At 36.9% G+C, this 18,972-nt stretch overlaps 1 protein-coding gene across 1 annotated transcript; it reads right to left on the reverse strand.

The window, feature by feature from the left end:
• Positions 1 to 6,155: 6,155 nt before the first annotated feature.
• On the reverse strand, positions 6,156 to 15,553 carry LOC134752591 (THAP domain-containing protein 3-like; the record flags this gene model as incomplete). Its single annotated transcript, XM_063688260.1, is given in 4 exon segments — positions 6,156 to 6,299; positions 10,800 to 10,916; positions 14,967 to 15,177; positions 15,477 to 15,553. Coding segments are annotated over 4 exon segments (549 nt in total), but the record flags the coding sequence as incomplete, so codon positions are not given.
• Positions 15,554 to 18,972: the final 3,419 nt, after the last annotated feature.

Genomic DNA, 18,972 nt, shown 5'->3' on the forward strand with positions numbered 1-18,972 from the left:
TGTCAATCAATGTCTTGCATAGGTTTAACATTTTCATGATTGCCGCTACATGTCGGAACTAGGGATTGCAGAACCGGTACTGTTTCAAAGAACCGGGATTTTCGGTACCAGGCAAGGATGGAACCGGGATTTCCCGGTACTTTCGGGAGTGCTTTAAAAGATCAGTTTTTACATCAATTTTCAGTAAAAAAATCGTAAAACGATCGTAAATCTTTCTCTAAATATTGGTACAATATAAAAAGTACCATAGTGAAGGTACACACACTTCTTTTTTACGAAAATATTATTATGAGTCTTAAAGCCACACAACCATTGCCAAAATTTTGATAGGTATTTTTAATTTTTAGCTTTAGTTATTACAATTGTAGTTAGTTTTATTATTTATTTTATGTGTAATTGTTATATTTTTTTGTAATACTCTTTGTATTAATACAAACCGATTAGGAACTTATTACCAACTCCATTATTCCATTGCCTACATTGACGAAGAAGTTTAACACCCGAAAATATGGGAAAGAAATTGGTAGTGTACTTCGAAAATCATGTAAGAAAACCTGTGTGATGGTTTTATTGGTGATGGCAATTTGAATTTGATTTGGTGTATGTGTCATGGAGTTTTTTTAAATTATGTACTAATGTAATGTGTGTGAGACCATTTCGTGGCACTTTAATCTTATTTTATGATTTCTTTTATACTATTTAATGTGTTATGTTTGTTTGTGCTTATGAATAAAATTTTATTCTATTCTATTCTACTATGTAGGTAAAGTATTAATAATATTCTTGTTCATTTATTTCTAAACATGCCACATTTGTTTATATTTATAACATTATTATGGCAGTTATAAGATATCGATAATATACGATATCGATGAACTAAATCTCGGAAAGAAGTCACTAGCGTTGCCTCGTTCGTGCTAGTAAAAATCTCTATGTCTACATATGTGTCACTGTAATAAATTAGCTCATTTTAAAAAGGAACAATAATCATTTTTAATCGTTTAATTTTCTTTTCTAATCTGTTTACATTTTTATTCATAATATTACACAGTTCAAAAATACAGAAATGCAAAATACAAAATTTTAAAACTGGTATCATTATGAGCTTCTTATACCGTGTTCGAATTAAAGGGAGTATTATATTAAGGTGGTTCGATTTTCATACAAAATTCAATCTGCTTTAATTAAGGCACTACACACTATTACTACACAAATATTTGCTCATTTATCTACTTTCGAATATTCGTTTGCGCTAAATTAATAGAAAAACTTTGTTTCATACAGAAATCATACATAAATCAACGTAATTTTTTCATCAATTTTACGTATGTGTGTGTCACAAATGTCGTGTACAAATACGTTGCGTGCGGCGTTGCCACTCTATGACGTTGGCGACGTTGCCTGGCCGACCTGGCAGGATTTGCAGTGCCGTCATGTTTAGTGCATTTTTATTTGACAGTGTTGAGTGTTGATGTTTATTGTGACATCAATTTGTTTGAATAAATTGAAAATGATAGCAACGCAAAGAGTATAATAATATATGTAGCAACGTCTAAATCAAGTTACAAAAATCATCGGTGTTCTGGTCCGCGAAAATCCAGAAAAATTCAGACTCAATTGAAGCGGAATTCATGATGGTGAAGTTTCGTAAGGTAGGTACAGTTTCATTCCTTCATTGTACATTGTAATTTTCTCGTGCCGATCTTTTTAGAAAATAATTCTCACTTCTTCCGTAATGGTAGATATAAGCAGTGAACAATACCTATATAATGTAATTATTACTGTTTTGGTTGCCGAATAGTCAATGTGTCACTAACTCTAGGTTTTTTTAGGTATTGTGCAAAATGAAGAGGCATTCTTGGAAATAAAATGTTTTCCTTCATTAGCCAGAAAAAATCAGGCCATCCTCACTGCAATAAAGTAAAATAAAACATTTCCTGGGGATGAAAATTATGGAATTTTGTCTATGAATGAAAAACACAATTATTACTACGTAAGTAAATGATAACTTTATTAGAATCCATATTGTTGCTTCATCTTTCTTCCTATAACATTAGAGATTTTGTGCTATCATGATATTACTTTTCTTTCAGGTACAGGGACAACTACGGATAACAAATATGAAAAAATGTTATTTCATTTGTTGTGTGAATCCATCTACACCAACAAGACATCCACTGCTGGACATAGGCCTCCCCAGGGATCTCCACAACGACTGGTCTTGCAAGACCGGCCAAAATATCGAGAAATAAATAATATAAATAAACATGATAAATATCCCGTTTTCTATAATAGTTATAATTAGAAGGCCATGCAATATTGTTACTCACTGTACCTACTTGAATCCAAAAAAATAAATATAAAAAAAGTTTTAATTTTATTTTACAATTACTACTTTATTATTAGTACATTACGATACAAGTGCGAAAAGTAGGAAATTGGCAACGAGTGGCGATAAATTGAAACACGACCGAAGGAAGTGTTTTAATCGACACGAGTTGCGAATTACCTTTTCGCACGTGTATTGTACAACGTTTTACAGTACATAATTATGGCCCTTTACATTTTCGACATATGCACGTATTGTACTAATTACCGCACTAGGGCGGTAACGTATATGTAGCACCATATGTACTAAAAAGTATTTTACAGTACATATGGTGCAATTTTCTCGCCCTAGTGCGTAAAGAGCACTTTTCATGCATATGTCGAAAGTTTAAAGGGCCATATGTACTGTAAAACGTTGTACGATACACGTGCGAATAGGTAATTCGCAACTCGTGTCGATTTAAAACACTGCGGTCGTGTTTTAATCTGTCGCCACTCGTTTCGAGTTTTCTCTTTTCCGCACTTGTATCGTAAATAACTATTTCAAACTACAAGGGTACGATGATAGATCTCAATTCAATATAATTTTGCAACATTTGGCATTATTAGGTTATAAATTGTATGGAGATGAAATCTATCATCGTACCCTTCCAGTTTGAAAAATACTATAGAGGCTGGGCAGTAAGGGATTGCTTTACTTGTAGAACTATATTTAGCGCTTTAAAAAAAAACTGATACCTGACACTTACAAACCTGGTCTTCCTTGGGCTAGTGCTACTAAGAATCGTCAGTATTCTCCATCCTTTCTGAGTTGGAAGAACCCAAAAAGGTGAGATTTGTGAAAGTCAGGTTTTCAATATATGTGGCGTTTTCAACCAAACGGGGTACTTATTGTTGTCATATTTCCATAAAGCTTCAAAATGAAATCAACCTAATCGACAACCGACAATGTGGTACCTTTTAGTTCAAAACGTCACATATTTTTATAAAACGTTATAAACTAATTTATTAATAATACTGAATATCTGGGAGGAAAAGAAAACATAAGTAAAAACTCAAAAATGCTCGTTTTCCCAGAGATAAGACCTAGCTAGATCGAACCCCTTACAGCAAATTTCATCGAAATCGTTAGAGCCGTTTCCGATATCACTGAAATATATTTCGGTTATATCGGAATCGGACAAGAATTCGAAGAATAAAAGGTATAAGAAACATAAGATAACGCAAAAAGGACAAAAAAAAAGTACCCCTGACGTACCAGTCTCGAACCCGAATCCTCTTGCACGTATTTCCACGAACATACCGCAACGCCATTGCAACATACTTACACTGCATGAAATTGTCTACTACAAGCAATCACGGAAACACTGTTTGCATGTGTGAGTAATAGTAGGAAATAGCATGACAGAAACACTCTGTCGACTTTAAAAGTGTTTTTTACACTAATGAAGTATTCAATGTTTATTATAATAGTTCAATATTTATGTAAAAAGTGCGCTAAACATACTTTTAAGTATACAGATACCAACACTATTCCACAAAAAAATAAAACCTGAAAATTTGCGAAAGTGACGCCATCTAGCGGGGTTTAAGCTTTGGGTAACCTAGTCGAACCACCTTAATTCCAAATGTCTTTCTATTTTTTGCTCATATTTAGTAATTATATAAATAACTAATTGTTTGTATAAAATCATTTATCTTAGAAAGAAACACTTATGCACATAAAGTTTCAAATTGCGCTATTTTATATTGTCAGCATTTTCAAACCCATAGACTATTTTTGTTTTGATTTTAATATGTGATCAGCCGTAAAATTGATAAAATATATTTCTTTAAAGAACATGCTATTTCGTGCTAAGTAACAGAAAACAGTCAAATATTGTACCGGAAATAATATATATCGTCGTTTGCACTTGCTAAAACAGATTTGACAGTGCGAGATTTTAATCAAACCTTATTATTAGGGTTTGATTCCCGGTACTTTCGGTACCGGTATTTCCCGGGATTTCAAAATTAAAATCCCGGTTCTTTGCTTGGCTCTAAATCCCGGGAATTCCCGGTACTGTCGGTACCGGTATTTCCCGGGAGCAAACCCTAGTCGGAACGTCTTCTGGTACTTGAATTTGATTATTATCCGAATTTTCACTGCAGTTATTGCAAAACACCATCTGAAAATTACGAGGTTCTCAGTACAATTGTACTATTACATACATACAAATTGAGCAGGAAGCCATTGAAATCAGGAACCGAAACACGCTAAAAATTTCAAGAAGAAAGGAGTCAATCAATTCATTGTTCGTTTGTCTAGTGGTTAAAGGGTTATAGGGGAAACTGAGCGTCTATTTGTGAATTTTATCGCGTTTTTTAAATTATTATATGCCATTTGCTGACGTCAGTTATCTCTACAGACCGATACCGGTACCGAAACGTCGGAAAGTAAATAAATACTTAATTGACGTAGGCACTAGTTTTTACGAAAGCGACTGCCATCTGACCTTCCAACCCAGAGGGGGAACTAGGCCTTGTTAGGATTAGTCCTGTTTCCTCACGATGTTTTCCTTCACCGAAAAGCGACTGGTAAATATCAAATGATCTTTCGTACATATGTTCCGAAAAACTCATTGGTACGAGCCGGGGTTTGAACCAGCGACCTCCTGATTGAAAGTCGCACGCTCTTACCGCTAGGTCAGCGCTTCTAGATTAAGATTAGACCCGTAAAATTAAATTTCAGATTTCTTAAATACTTATCGTATTTTATTTTACAAATTATTTCAGGAACATACCGTACAATTTGGGATTGCAGTCTATTTTAAGCTTTTATATACTTTTGGCGTTGTATGAAAATCGTCTTGTAAAAAATGTAACGAACAAATTCTACTAAATGCGCTGGGTAGCCATGTTGGATCATGGCGTTCTAAGCGAACAGCTTCTGTCCAACCTTCCTTCATTTTCGATTTGGTTGGAAATCTGGAATGTGACTCACTTTTTCATATTTACATTGTTTGTGAGATGAATTTCATTTATCTTTGGTTTCTTCAAATATTATCTCGGAATATACAATATTCTAGCTCAGTGAACGGAATTAAAACATGGAAGCCGCGTTTGAGAACATTAACGTTCAAAATCTCGGGACAATTAGCACACGTACACATGATAAACAATTACGCCTACATTTAAATAAGATGATACGTTTACAGAGCCTGTAATAAACTGGTAAACGAAATAACATTCATCTCTATTACACTATTGTACAGTACAGCTAAGTGTAGGCGAAATGCATATAATGTCAATAACTACCAACCAGCGACAATAATCCGCTAATAACCTTCTTTGTACGTACTGGCAGCTGAGAGTTCGCGGTTCATATTTGACTAGAATATGACCTGGATAGGGATAGGTTTATACCATACATTGAAGAACCGGTCAAATAATCGACTTATAATAATTTTGTACAGATTAAAAGATAACTAGTTATAATTTTGTAGTGAAATGACAGACTAACCCAACATATGTAAATATTCATTGTTGTGTTAAACATATTCCGCTATAGTAAGACAAATTTTATTATAAATCTGTATGGCATTTATTCAAAAATTTTAGCCTTTAAATGCATAGATTTAAATGTGATCAGGAATGCGCTGTTAGAATCTTTCGGGTTCTTCCCGAACCCCGTGTATAGCACTGGTTTTTGGATTATAATATGGAAGATCACATCTATTGGAATCAATTACTTTTTGAGATATTATTTCATCCAAAAAATACTTACAGTACAAATCGGTCGATCTTTTTTTAAGCTGCGTGAACCCTTTTTTTGACAAGTAGAAATCTTCATCTTTGAAATGAATAGAACATATTCTAGATCTCTTGCCAGGTTTCCAATCAAGGTCATGTCTCTCTTATTGGACAGCTTTTGTCCATAGTTCTCTGCGAATAGCATCTTGTGGGAATCTGAATGGAAAGTATAACAAATACTACAATGTAAAAAGACAATACCAAATTTTATTATTAATTAGAAATAACTAGGTAGTTTTTTATAGGTCCATCCAGTGCCGGCCCGAGTCCTTGATCGGGGTAAAGCGAAATCGGGTTTTGGCGCCCTTCGTTGAAGCTTTTAGACAAATACATCACTAATATAGTGTGCCTAACTGCCAAAGCCACCACGAACCACGACGCAGGCATAATACTATTACTTAAAAAAAGGTCGGTACATTGTACCGATGTTTTTGGCGAAAAAACCACACTATTCGCCAACAAACTGTCTACAGTTTGGCGAAACTTTTGTATAAATAGACATAAGTATATTTTTTGAAAAAAAAAAAAAAAAAAAAAAACAAAGGCTCCTCCGGGTGCCAGGCCGCGACCTTCGTCCGGTCAGAATACAGTGGAATCCGTTTATTATGACTCTGATTATATTGACCAACCGCTTACTATGACATAATTACAAGTACCATGTGAAATGTGAAGTTTGGTTTACACACAGACCGAGACGCCGGAAACATGCTCATAGTCGAGTTCGAGTTCATAAATATGTATACATTTTTTCACCTTATTGCAATGGATTAAAGCTGTACCGGAACCAAGCGTGTCAATTTTTTGATGCCTACTATGACGTCACGCAAGCGATTGAGTGTAGTGAAGTGATTTACTGAAAATTTAATTATAGGGACCGTGCGCGTTGGAGGGTCTGCCATCTTGTGGCCTGAATCGGAACCATAAACATGTACATCACATGTACATTGACACTTCACGCCAAAGTAAGTGCTGTCATCTTGTGGTCTACTTTGGAAGCATAAACTACACATTTACGCCTCGCGCCAAAAATCTGACGTCTCCTGTGCTGCCCCCTACAGTTTATGCACGCTCCCTATATTTACCTACCAATAAAAAAACTTGTCGGATTTTCAATGTTGGTATTGCCCAATCAAAAACTCTGCGACTTTTACTATATGACTGGAAACATTTTTCTTCAAAATGGTCCGAACAAATTACACTTCTCCGTTTCGGTAGCCAGTTAGGGCCTCTACCTGTAGCATCTATCCATTTTTCTTTAATACTTGAAGTTTTCGGGTAACTGAAAAATTACAACAAGGTTTTATAGAAAAATACATATATTTTGCAAGCATGAACATATTTCATTACATTGCAGTTATTCTGATTAAAATATATTTATATTTATAAACTGCATATACTACTAATTACTAGTACTGTATAATAAAATAAAAACTTTTATAAAAAAAAGATAAACCGACTTCAAAAAGGATGAAATAAAATATTATCCTTTTTAGGGTTCCGTGTTTAAGTATATGCGTTACCAACTGATATGTTTGAAGTCGGTGCCAAGCCAAGTACTCCAAGTAGTAACAATACCAGTCAAAAATAATCAGCTTTATGTCTATAAATCCCATTACAACTGTACAAATGTTATAAACGTAAAAGCAATTATGTCTGCCTCTTTGCTACCTTTTCATGGCTAAACATCTCGCTCGTACTGGCGTATTAGTGTACAAAGTAAGTTACGAAGAATATTTAGTGCCAAACTCGTGGTTAGGCTACAGTTGCACTACATCAAATGGTGGTTTTGGTGAGGAAATGCTTGAGTTACTTTAGAAAACACCGAAATTACCATACACGTGCCTTTAAAAATTGAGGAGTTCCCTCAATTCCTCACGGATTCCATCATCAGATCAAAACCAAAAATATTACGAAAACACCTTGGAGAGGTAACTTCTTTCAAACAGAAAAAGAATAACTCAAATCGGATCATGGGTGCCGGAGTAATCGCTGAAATCATTATCATCAAAACAATCATCATCATCAGCTCCACTTCATCAAATTGGTGGTTTTCTAGAAAAAATGATCAAGTTGCTTATGAAAACGACCAAATCACCATACATGTGCCTTTAAAAATTGAGGAGTTCCCTCAATTCCTCATGGATCCCATCATGAGAACAGCACCAGATTAATGTGGAACCACCTTGGTGGTAGTTCCTTTCAAACAAAAAAAGAATTGTTCAAGTCGGACCACGGGTCTCGGAGTAATCGCTGAACATCCTACATTTAAAAAATCATCATCACTATCTTCAAAACAATCATCATCATCAGGTCCACTTCATCAATTTGGTCGTTTTCGAGAGAAAATGCTCAAGTTGCTTATGAAAACACCCAAATCACCATACATGTGCCTTTAAAAATTGAGGAGTTCCCTCAATTCCTCAGGGATCCCATCATCAGATCAGAACCAGATTAATATGGGACCAACTTGGAAGTAGCTCCTTTCGAACAAAAAAAGAATTACTCAAATCGGACCACGGGTCTCGGAATAATCGGTGAACATACATAAAAAAAAAAATAAAAAAAAAATAGCCACAATCGAATACAGAACCTCCTCCTTCTATGAAATTGAAGTCGGTTAAAAACAGTTTTTTCTTTGACATACCTACCTGTTTTATTTAAATAAAGACACTATATTTCAACCCAATAATAGTGATGTTTTTTTAAATGGTCTATTATAATTACTAAGTAAAAAAATAAAATTAAGACTACTTATAAAATAAAACGATTAAAACTAAACCTACCTAAAAAAAAAAAATCCCTATAACAAACCCTGACCTCTTGGCAAAGTGCCCATCACGCAGGCAGCATTCCCGCGCTGTATCGCGATAGCAAGCCTTTGCGCGAGAAAGCTGCCCGCGCGAGGGTCCCCCGTTGCCTCCCTCAACCGCTTTCCGAGCTCCTTGTGGAGCCCGCGTGCACCCCTGCCCCATGGACCGAGTGTCTCGACACCAAAAGCTACGAATTCGTAGTTGGCGCCGAGACAGCCATATTTATTTGCTTTAAAGCGCTCTCGGGCGTCGGCCGCCGCCGCGGCATTTCTGCTGGTTGATGAAATGTAGGACGCTGCCAGCGTATCGGCGCAGGTAGCGTCCCACACCAGTGCACGGCCCATCCTCCATGGGATCAACGACATCCCGTCGGGGCGCTTGCCATCGTCCCGCGCGATCTGGGGCTCCAGAGCAGCGGGGACGCCGGCGCTGACGAGCGCCCTTCTTATGATGTCGTTGAGTGCCGCATGACGAGATAGGCGGCCGGCGCCGATAGTGATGTTTAAATTGAATGAAATATAATTACTTCAGTACACACTATATATATATATCCAGACATTTTTATCGATAACTCTCAAACATAGGTAAATAAATAATGCACGGGCGCCACTCTAGTCAAGCGCCAACAGCCAAGCGGCGGCAAGGCAAGGAGCAAGCTTGGCGGTCGTAGTCGTACCAAGTTAGTTAAGTAACTATCATGAAATGTGAATATTCGCTAGTTGTTTGATGCATTGCGGCGTCGCTTAGCTTACTACAAATTGTATTACGTACAAAGCCGTCAATGAAGAATGCATATTCAAATTGCCACGCATTTGTTTGGCAAAATGGCCGACTCATTTTCTGAGTCGGGCCATCATCTGTCACTGAATTAATTTACTAAAATGTTTGGTTTTATTGATTAATAAGATAAATAAACACTGATTTAAACTTTCACGATTTTTACTCATTATTATTCCCGTCGTTGTAAATAATAAAGATAAATAAAGTACTTACATGTGGTATGTAACTTTATGATTTTTATAGTTTTTGCTTACACTCCTATTTCTACAAGAAACAACGCTACAATTCGGCATTTTAAGAAAATTCACGCGCACATTTATCAATGACAGCTAAATTGCAACTGTCTTACGACGGACAGAGTATGGCCGACCTGGCCATGTTGCGGTGACAGCTAGGGTTGCCACCCATACTACAATATATAGTATCGTACTATATTTTAGTCAATTGTACTATATATTATACAAAAACAATATAGTACGAAAAATACTATATTTTATACACGATATCACATCGTATGCGAATTGGATTTTTAATTCGCCTCAAATCAGCGCCCTATATTTTTTTTTTCCAGTAAATACTATATTTTTTCAATATTTTGTCAAAAATACTATGTATGTATAGAAAAAAGGTGGCAACCCTAGGTGACACGCGCCACGCTTCCGTCAAGTCCGGTTTACATTCGCGTGCCAGGCTCGGCTCGTGGCTCGCACGCGAATGTAAACCGGATTTCAGTTATCTATAAAGCTCGCTCCAGACTACGTGGCGCGAAGCCGCGGACGCGAGTTAGCGAACTAGACTCCACAAGTCCATACTGCGATTCGCTCACGAGTGTGGAGGGCCCTTTAGGGAGGAGCGAGTGATATGCTTGTGTCGAAACAACAATATCGAATTATTATCGATAAGTGGGCATTTATCATATTAAAGTGGAAGGAATAAAGGTAACTACTTTTTTATTTGCAAACTTGTATAGGCCTATAGTAAGCACATCACATCCGGAACAACATTTTTAATTATATGACTATGATTATTAACAACATTTTCATACATACAAATGTACAGTACTAGAGGCGTAAGTACTAAGTGACTTACTTGCTGTTGTTGAGGTTGTTGATGAGATGATTGACTAAGAGAAGTCAACAAGTTTGGCGTAGCTGAAGTGTTAGCCCCAACAGTACTGTACGATGGTTCAATGGGTATTGGATGACTCTGGAAAACAAATACATATATTATAATTAAAAAAGCATTTATTATTTAAATTGTATTAATTGTGTACTTACGGCGCAAATGCAATTTGGTATTAATTTTGGAATTGCATTCTCCACTAATTTTCTCCTGTTATTCGCAAGATCTTGAAAATCGGATGTTTGGAAGTGAATTGAGCAAACTGTGCTAGTCCTTTTGGGATTCCAGGTTCGATTATTATTGCAATTTTTTTCCATATCTCCCTTAATTTCGGATTTTTGGGGAAGCTGTATACACAAAAAGTGGGATAAGTCACGACATCATACGAAAGTCATAAAAAGCAGACCAAAAACACATAGGGAGCTTTCCAATGGGAGCTCATAGCTCCTTGGCTCAGTGGAAGGTTTCGTAGCCACTACTATTAGGAAATATGCTATAAGTATGAATGAATTTATAATACATCCCGACGTTTCGAACCCTTTACAGCGTTTGTGGTCAACGGGTGACTAACGGGGGTGACGGGGGTTAGTTTTATTTCAAGAGTAACTATCGCGATAACCGAAGACAGTATTATATCCTATAAATAGATAAATACAAAATAATAATATACAGGTTTAAACACCTTCATCGCCTATATGCTATAACTGAAGAACGAGTAGAAAGATTATCTATTTAATGTTTTACTAATGAAATTTAAATTAGGGATGTTACGGAGGCGGGTTTACCGGAGCCGGAGTCGGATCCGGAGTTTTAATTTTTTTTAACGGAGTCGGATTCGGAGCCGGAGGTGAAGTGAAGAATACATTTCGGGGAGTGTGCGATTGGATTACATAATCTAATCCCCCCATGTCCATTCTGCCACCGTGGGACTAGACGCGGACTTGCGTTTCACCCTTACGTCGTTACTCTGCCACTGATTCGTACTAAGCGCTATGCATCCAGCTTTATCATGCGAACGGCTAAGGAGTGGAATTCACTTCCTGCAAATCTATTCCTAGTCCACTATAACTTGGATCTTTTTAAATCGAGAGTGAATAGACATCTTTTAGGTAAGCAAGATCCACCCTAGACTGCATCGGCACTTACCATCAGGTGAGATTGCGGTCAAATGCTTGCCTTTACGTAATGAAATAAAAAAAAAGTAGGATTCGTAACAGGAGCCGAATCCGGAGCCGGATCCGGAGCTTTACCGAAGGCGGAGACGGAGCCGAATAGTTTTTTAGTGGAAGGCAAGTCAAGGGCAAGTTTAAACAACGCAATAAAATCAATGTCAATAATAATAACTACATAAATTTCTATTTTAAATGAAATAGTTTCTATAAACGAAAACGAATATAGATCAACGCGAAACATAAATGAAACGCAAACAAAATGTGATATTATAGGTATGTATGTAATGAATAAAAAAACAATACAATTAATCGGTTTAAACCTGGCACATGTTTATGACTAGTCGAATGAAAATTGTTTGCTGAACAAGACCCTATCGCGAACCTCGAAAATTTAAGATGGCTCTTTAGGGAACTGGTTGTTCCTCCTTTTAGAGTAAACTTTGTCACATTTAGCAGAGCCCGTCCCTATTTATGCTAATAAAATAGTTCCATATTATTATTATGATATTATGTCTGAAATAAACAATTTTTTTTAATTTATAATCAAATGGCTTCATTTTTGCTTATTTAAATGCACGAATAAATATGACGCAACACCACGGAAGCAACAGTATAATAAAGAGTACTACGGAAGTAACGGTCGGAACTAAAAAAATTGCAGTCGAGAGTGCAGGATATGAAAGTAGGGAAATCCCGGGATTCCCGGGCGACGTCGAAACTTGTAGGCGCGTGCCGCTACCGCAGCCAACGCATTTCTTCCAGCTCCGATATAACTTGGGTAAAAAATTAACGGAGGCGGAGGCGGAGCCGGAGTTATGAAATTAAAAATACCGGAGCCGGAGGTGTAAAACCAAACGGAAGTTCCGGTTTATCGGATCCGGAGGCTAAGCTCCGTAACATCCCTAATTTAAATATATGTACACTTCACATAAAAGAAAAAACCATAATATGAATTTGTTTAACCCGAATCATTACAAGTAGACGACCTACATTCAAATTTATCGACACACGTTATTTTGTAGAGGTAACATCACTATCGCGATGAGAATGAGAAGTCGGATTTGTCGCTCGACCGATCCGAGTACTGGGCGAGCTGCAGCGCGCAAAATCGATAAATCCAGCAATTACATGAGACAAAAATATAATAATTTGGTGTTTAAATGTAATTAAACGTAATAATATGTAAAAATAATACTTACATGTGAAATGTAATACCATCTTTTTGTAAATTTGATGTATTTGACCTCTTTTTACAAGAAATAACCGAGCAACAAGGCATTTTTTCTGCTGCAGTGTTCACTCGCGCGACTGGACTCGGTCTAGTTTAAAATCCGAGCGCAACTAGTTTTATTATCCGCGCTAGATCAGTAAATAAGTTGTTCTTTTGCTTCGACGGAGGGGAAACAGTGCGAATGGCGACTCCCTACAGTGTTGATCGAAGGATAAGATATTTAGAAACGACAGAGATGCCAGCAGACATTCTGACCATAAGTTTATCTGGTAAATAAGGGGTCATGCATTAATTACATCACACGTTTAGAGTCGTAACGAGAAAGTTGGCGTTTGTGTTTTTTTAGTCACTCACTGTGGTAGATAAGATATCTGTTAGATGTAATTATTAACTTCAACCATAGTTATCATTAGGTACATTTACTTTGTAAAGAGAAATATACCACCATTATTAAACAATGAGTGTCGCAATCGCAACGCAACCTGTAAACGAGGGGAGCGGGGCGTGAACCACGCGACTAACGTCATAAGCGCCATGATGTCACGGCACTTACGACGTTTTGGTCGCGGCGAGATTCACGCCCCACTTCCATAGTTGTTGACGTCTCGGCCGGCAGGCGGCAACAACTCAACGCGCAAAATACTGGTTCTTTGTGCCGGTTCTATACCAAAGAGGATATAATAGGATAGAGCGGTACTGTCATAGTAAATTACAGTTTGTAACCACAGTAGATTCACTGCCATCTATCGACACACTTAAAAACTAAAAATGAAGATTTATAAAAATACGATAAAATGTATTTAAATATGGATAATTGTTTTTTTTTATTTGCATTAATTATTTTTATATGATTTTGACCCATGTTCTTTTACTGATATGCGTTAAAATTGTTAAATAACAAACGAAACCGTCAACGCCCTCTATACGAGAGTAGGCCAAAGGTAGTGGCGCCATCTGATCGAGAATCAAATTTTCGTGATTTTCGAGGCACGTTTTTAGGGTTCCGTACCTCAAAAGGAAAAAACGGAACCCTTATAGGATCACTCGTGCGTCTGTCTGTCTGTCTGTCCGTCTGTCACAGCCTATTTTCTCCGAAACTACTGGACCAATTAAGTTGAAATTTGGTACACATATGTAAGTTTGTGACCCAAAGATGGACATGTAACGTAAACATATTAATTTTAAACACGGGGGCCACTTTTGGGGGGTAAATGAGAAAATTAAAAAATAAAGTTTGTCAAACTATATCGTGTTACATATCAAATGAAAGAGCTCTTTGTAGTTTATGGGAATCTCAAATATTTTTTTTTTATAATTTTAAAGTAAATAGTTTCGAAGTTATTCAAGAAAATAAGCAAAAAATGACCATTCCCCCCCTTTATCTCCGAAACTACTGGGTCAAAAATTTTGAAAAAAATACACAAAATAGATCTTTACCTATAGATCACCGGAAAACCTATTAGAAATGTGCAGTCAAGCGTGAGTCGGACTTAATTGCTTAGTTTTTGATCCGACCCCTACGGGTTTTTTTAAAGACATTTCACATAAAAGATACATTGTTTAAATTGTGTTATGTACGGAACCCTTGGAACGCGAGTCCGAATCGCACTTGGCCGGTTTTTCCTTTAGACTGTATCCATCTATTACGGAGTTATATCTATCTTTGTCTATACGTAATTAATAATATACATAGTTCAATGACTTCAACTCAACTCTCCTGGCGATACCTACATATTTTGAACAGCGATAATGATAATCGTCATATGGCACTGCACCTTTCTTGAGATACAGCCGACCTGTCTTTGTAAAGTGTTTGTCTTCACTTTTGAAATGATCTGAACACATAAGTGTATGTTCGGTCGGTAGCCAATCTTCGTCGCGACGATTATTTTGAACAAATTTAATCCATGCTTCTCTTTTTTCGTGACCAGGTCGCGGGAACCTAAAGGAATACATTAACATTCATTACGTCAAAATACAGTCGAGGAAGTTTGCGTCAGTATTTTTTACAATAGTCCCGCAGAAAAAAGTAAACCTGGTTTTGCTATTTTTTTTCTATACTGGCTCTTACTTAAAACAATTTTTTGGCAAATTTTTTATTTTTGGTACATACAAGGTACCTACGTGTCCTATCTGTATTGTGTAACATTTCATAATCTATTATTTTCAAACAAAATGGCGGCATGCAGAAGAAAATAACATGAATTTTGGTTGGTTTTAGATAATATTTTGTTTACTTACCGATGATACGTAACGCCACTAGCTTTTTTCTTCCCAGTAGATTGATTTTTACAAGTTCTTAGCACGCAAGACGGCATTATTGCGTTGTTTAAGGCGTGTTTGAGGCGCACGCACGCACGGGTGTACGCTACGACCGTCGGCCAGTGACTAAACGAGTTGTTGCCGCCGTTGACGGCTGCGTGGCGCAAAAAGCTGGTTCTTTCACTTCTTTCTATATACAGTCTCCTGGCCGCATCTCCGATGGCGAAATACCGAAATTTATAAGTGAAAGAGAAAAAAGACTATGCTGTCCAAATTTTATATGAATATTCTTTCTCTTACCCCCGGTCGCTCGGTGGCGCGTCTATAACCACTTGTAGTAGTAGTAGTAGTAAATCACCTTATTGTACAAAACAAAAATTGTACTTGTATAGGTATACCATGTATAGACAAGGTATACCTATACAAGTACAATTTTTGTTAATAGGCCTGGCCGTAATAGTGGCAGGACTGGCAGGGAGATGGGACAGTGTATTAATTAGGCATTGGACCTCCCAAGTCTCCAAACATCTGTTTAGGTACTAACATAGTAATTTAATGATTGTAAATTGTAACTAACAAAATATACATAATTTAATTGATGTTACTAACGGGTCTAACGCGATAAAATTTCATTATTTTACTTTTTTACGACGTTTCAGGCAGGTCACGGAAGCTGACCGCAAAAAAAGGTAAAATTTAATAACAATAACAGTGTACCCGTTAGTAACATTAATTATGTGTACAAAATATAGGTACATACATAGTATCGTCCGAAATAAATGTTTTTTTTTTAATATAGTTTGGCAAGGACTGTCTCATTTCAAACAGACAGAGAGAATCATACTGTCTTTGTCTTACGCTAGTACTAACGCTCAAAAGAAAGGAACAAGTAAGTAAAATAAGTGAGACCACGGGGACAACACCGTCCTCGAAACGTCGGAGGTAAATTTAAAACTTATTTTACGATTAAGTCACGTCGTTGTGAATAATAATGAGTAAAAATCGAGAGTTTAAAGGATTTGCCACACTGGATGCGTTCTGCGGTCAGCGGTCAGGTCAAACCCGCATTATGTATGAACAACATTGACAACAACCTTTGAAGTTGAAGTTTGACCTGACCGCTGCCCGCAGAACGCATCCAGTGTGGCGAATCCTTAAATCAGTTTAATTTTTGTTTCTTACTGACTGACAAGTCGTGTTTGCCAGACTATATCTCACACAGTACTTACCACAAATGGCAGGTGAAGCGTAGGAACGGCAGTGGGGGATAAAATTCGCTTATTAGACTTTGTAGATATAAAACATTCAGATTTAAAGTGCCGAGAACATACGACACTGGTCGGACGAGGAAACCAATCAGATCGGTTTGTAGCAGCATTAATCCATAATTCCTTCATTCTTAGGCATTTGGGAAACCTTAAAACAAACGGAAATTATATACATTTTTGTTAATAATAACATAAATGTTTTCCATTAATTAACACCCTAAAAAACACCCTATGTTCCATAAATGATTAAAAAAAAAAAAAAAAACACCCTATGTATTAAGAATAATACTTTTTTTAATATTGAAAGTGTAGCTACGAAATCTATACAAAACATTAAAAAATTTTTTTTTGAATTCTCTTATCCATAGTAAACATAGTCTGGCAAAAAAAAATATAAATTTAAAAGTGTGCGTCGTCCCTTCAAAATTAATCTAAGAAAAACGGGACGACACTACAATGTTGCCACTTTTTTAATTTCTACTCTTTGTTGCCAGACTGTAAACAATCACTAGTTTTATGGACATCACCAGTTTGCACTTAGCAATGCCACGTAATGAAAGAGAAGAAAGGCGCTATATTCCGTGCAGCGTGATAGAAAGAGACATAAAAGAGTTCGGAGCGCTGTATAGTTCTGTGGAGCGCTGCTTCATTTAACACGCCTAAATTAAGTTTATTGGAGAAAAAAAAAATATTTTATTGTGTAAATAAAGGTGCTAAACTACTTACATTGTTTTTTTTTTTACTTATATAAGGTACAATATAATGTTTGTCAATATGTCTAAAAATCGGCTTACCTGTGAAATGAAGTACCATCTTTTTGCACACCCGAATTTTTTGTGTTCTTGCCACACAATTTCACACAACAATAATGCATTTTATCACAACTAAAGCAACGCTAAAACTTCCTCGAGCTTGCGATGTTTCTCGAACGAACGCCTTCCGCATACTGAAGTTAGCAAAGTGGGCGCGTCTCGATAATGGAGTAAATTCACAGTACAGTCGCCATCAGATATATCGGAGCGGCCAGGGTGCTCACAAATATCTAAACACGGCTCTATTGTCAAGGCGAGGCGCTAGGTGCGTGTTCAGATATTTTTGAGCACCTCGGCCACTCCGATATATCTGATGGCGACTGTACAATCTATATGCGTCTTCAGGGGGTCTACCGCGAACACCGAAGTTAGCAAATTGAGGGCATCTTTCTCTTATGGCGTAATTAGCGTGACAGAGAAAGGTGACGTGTTTTGTGGTTTGTAACTTATATGATATAACTTTTTAACGCCATATGACTTTGACCCTGTCCTTTCCCTGATATGTGTTAAAATTGTTAAATATAGTTTGTCAAAGGACTGTCTCATTTCAAACATAGACAGAGAGAATCCTACTAGCTTTGTCTTACACTGGTACTAGCACCCAAAAGAAAAGGATGAGTATAGTTTTTTTTTTGTTCTTATTTTATTGTCAATTTGGTTTGGCCAACTATATCAAACGGTGATACCATCAACGCGAGTATAGGCCAAAGGTAACATGGCGCCATCTATTCGAAGATACAATTATCTTGATTTTCAGAGGCACGTTTTTTCCTAACACTACTTCTTCATCTTTTCGAAATGTCGAGACAAATAAAATAGGTAATAATAGAAATTATATTCAATTCTATACGAGATTAGGGTTGCCATTGCCAATGCCATATGAAAACATGGAATATCCGGACAAAAGTCAGGACATCACCCTGAAAATCCTAACATGGCTTCGGTGGCAGCATGGTTCTCACTGTGGGCCAGAATGACATTTGTAAGCCATTTTGGACATTTGTGATGATGTTTTTAACTTGATGATAAAAAATAAAAACCACAGAAATAAATCAAGATAGAAGTAAAGAGTTCAGCAATTCGTATGGAGACCGAGCGTGTAACATTTTGCGGTGGTACTTACTTTACTTTGACGTCACGAGCGTAATTTAGTGATGAGAAACATAAGCCGCGCGAAAACGATTCAAAACAATCGATTCACAATTCGATTAGAACACGGCACCGATTCTATGCACCGCCACCCCCACCGCACCGCGCCGCGGCCCCGCCGCTGTCAGTCACAAAGTCACAAACAAAAATAGTGTCGGATAACAACATTAGAAGTGGGAAGTTGCGTGCGCGCTACGCGGCGACGCGAAGTCCGAAACATCGGACCAGAAATATATCTGGCATCGG

Source organism: Cydia strobilella, chromosome 25 (assembly GCF_947568885.1).
Source record: "Cydia strobilella chromosome 25, ilCydStro3.1, whole genome shotgun sequence".
Lineage (NCBI taxonomy): Eukaryota > Metazoa > Arthropoda > Insecta > Lepidoptera > Tortricidae > Cydia > Cydia strobilella.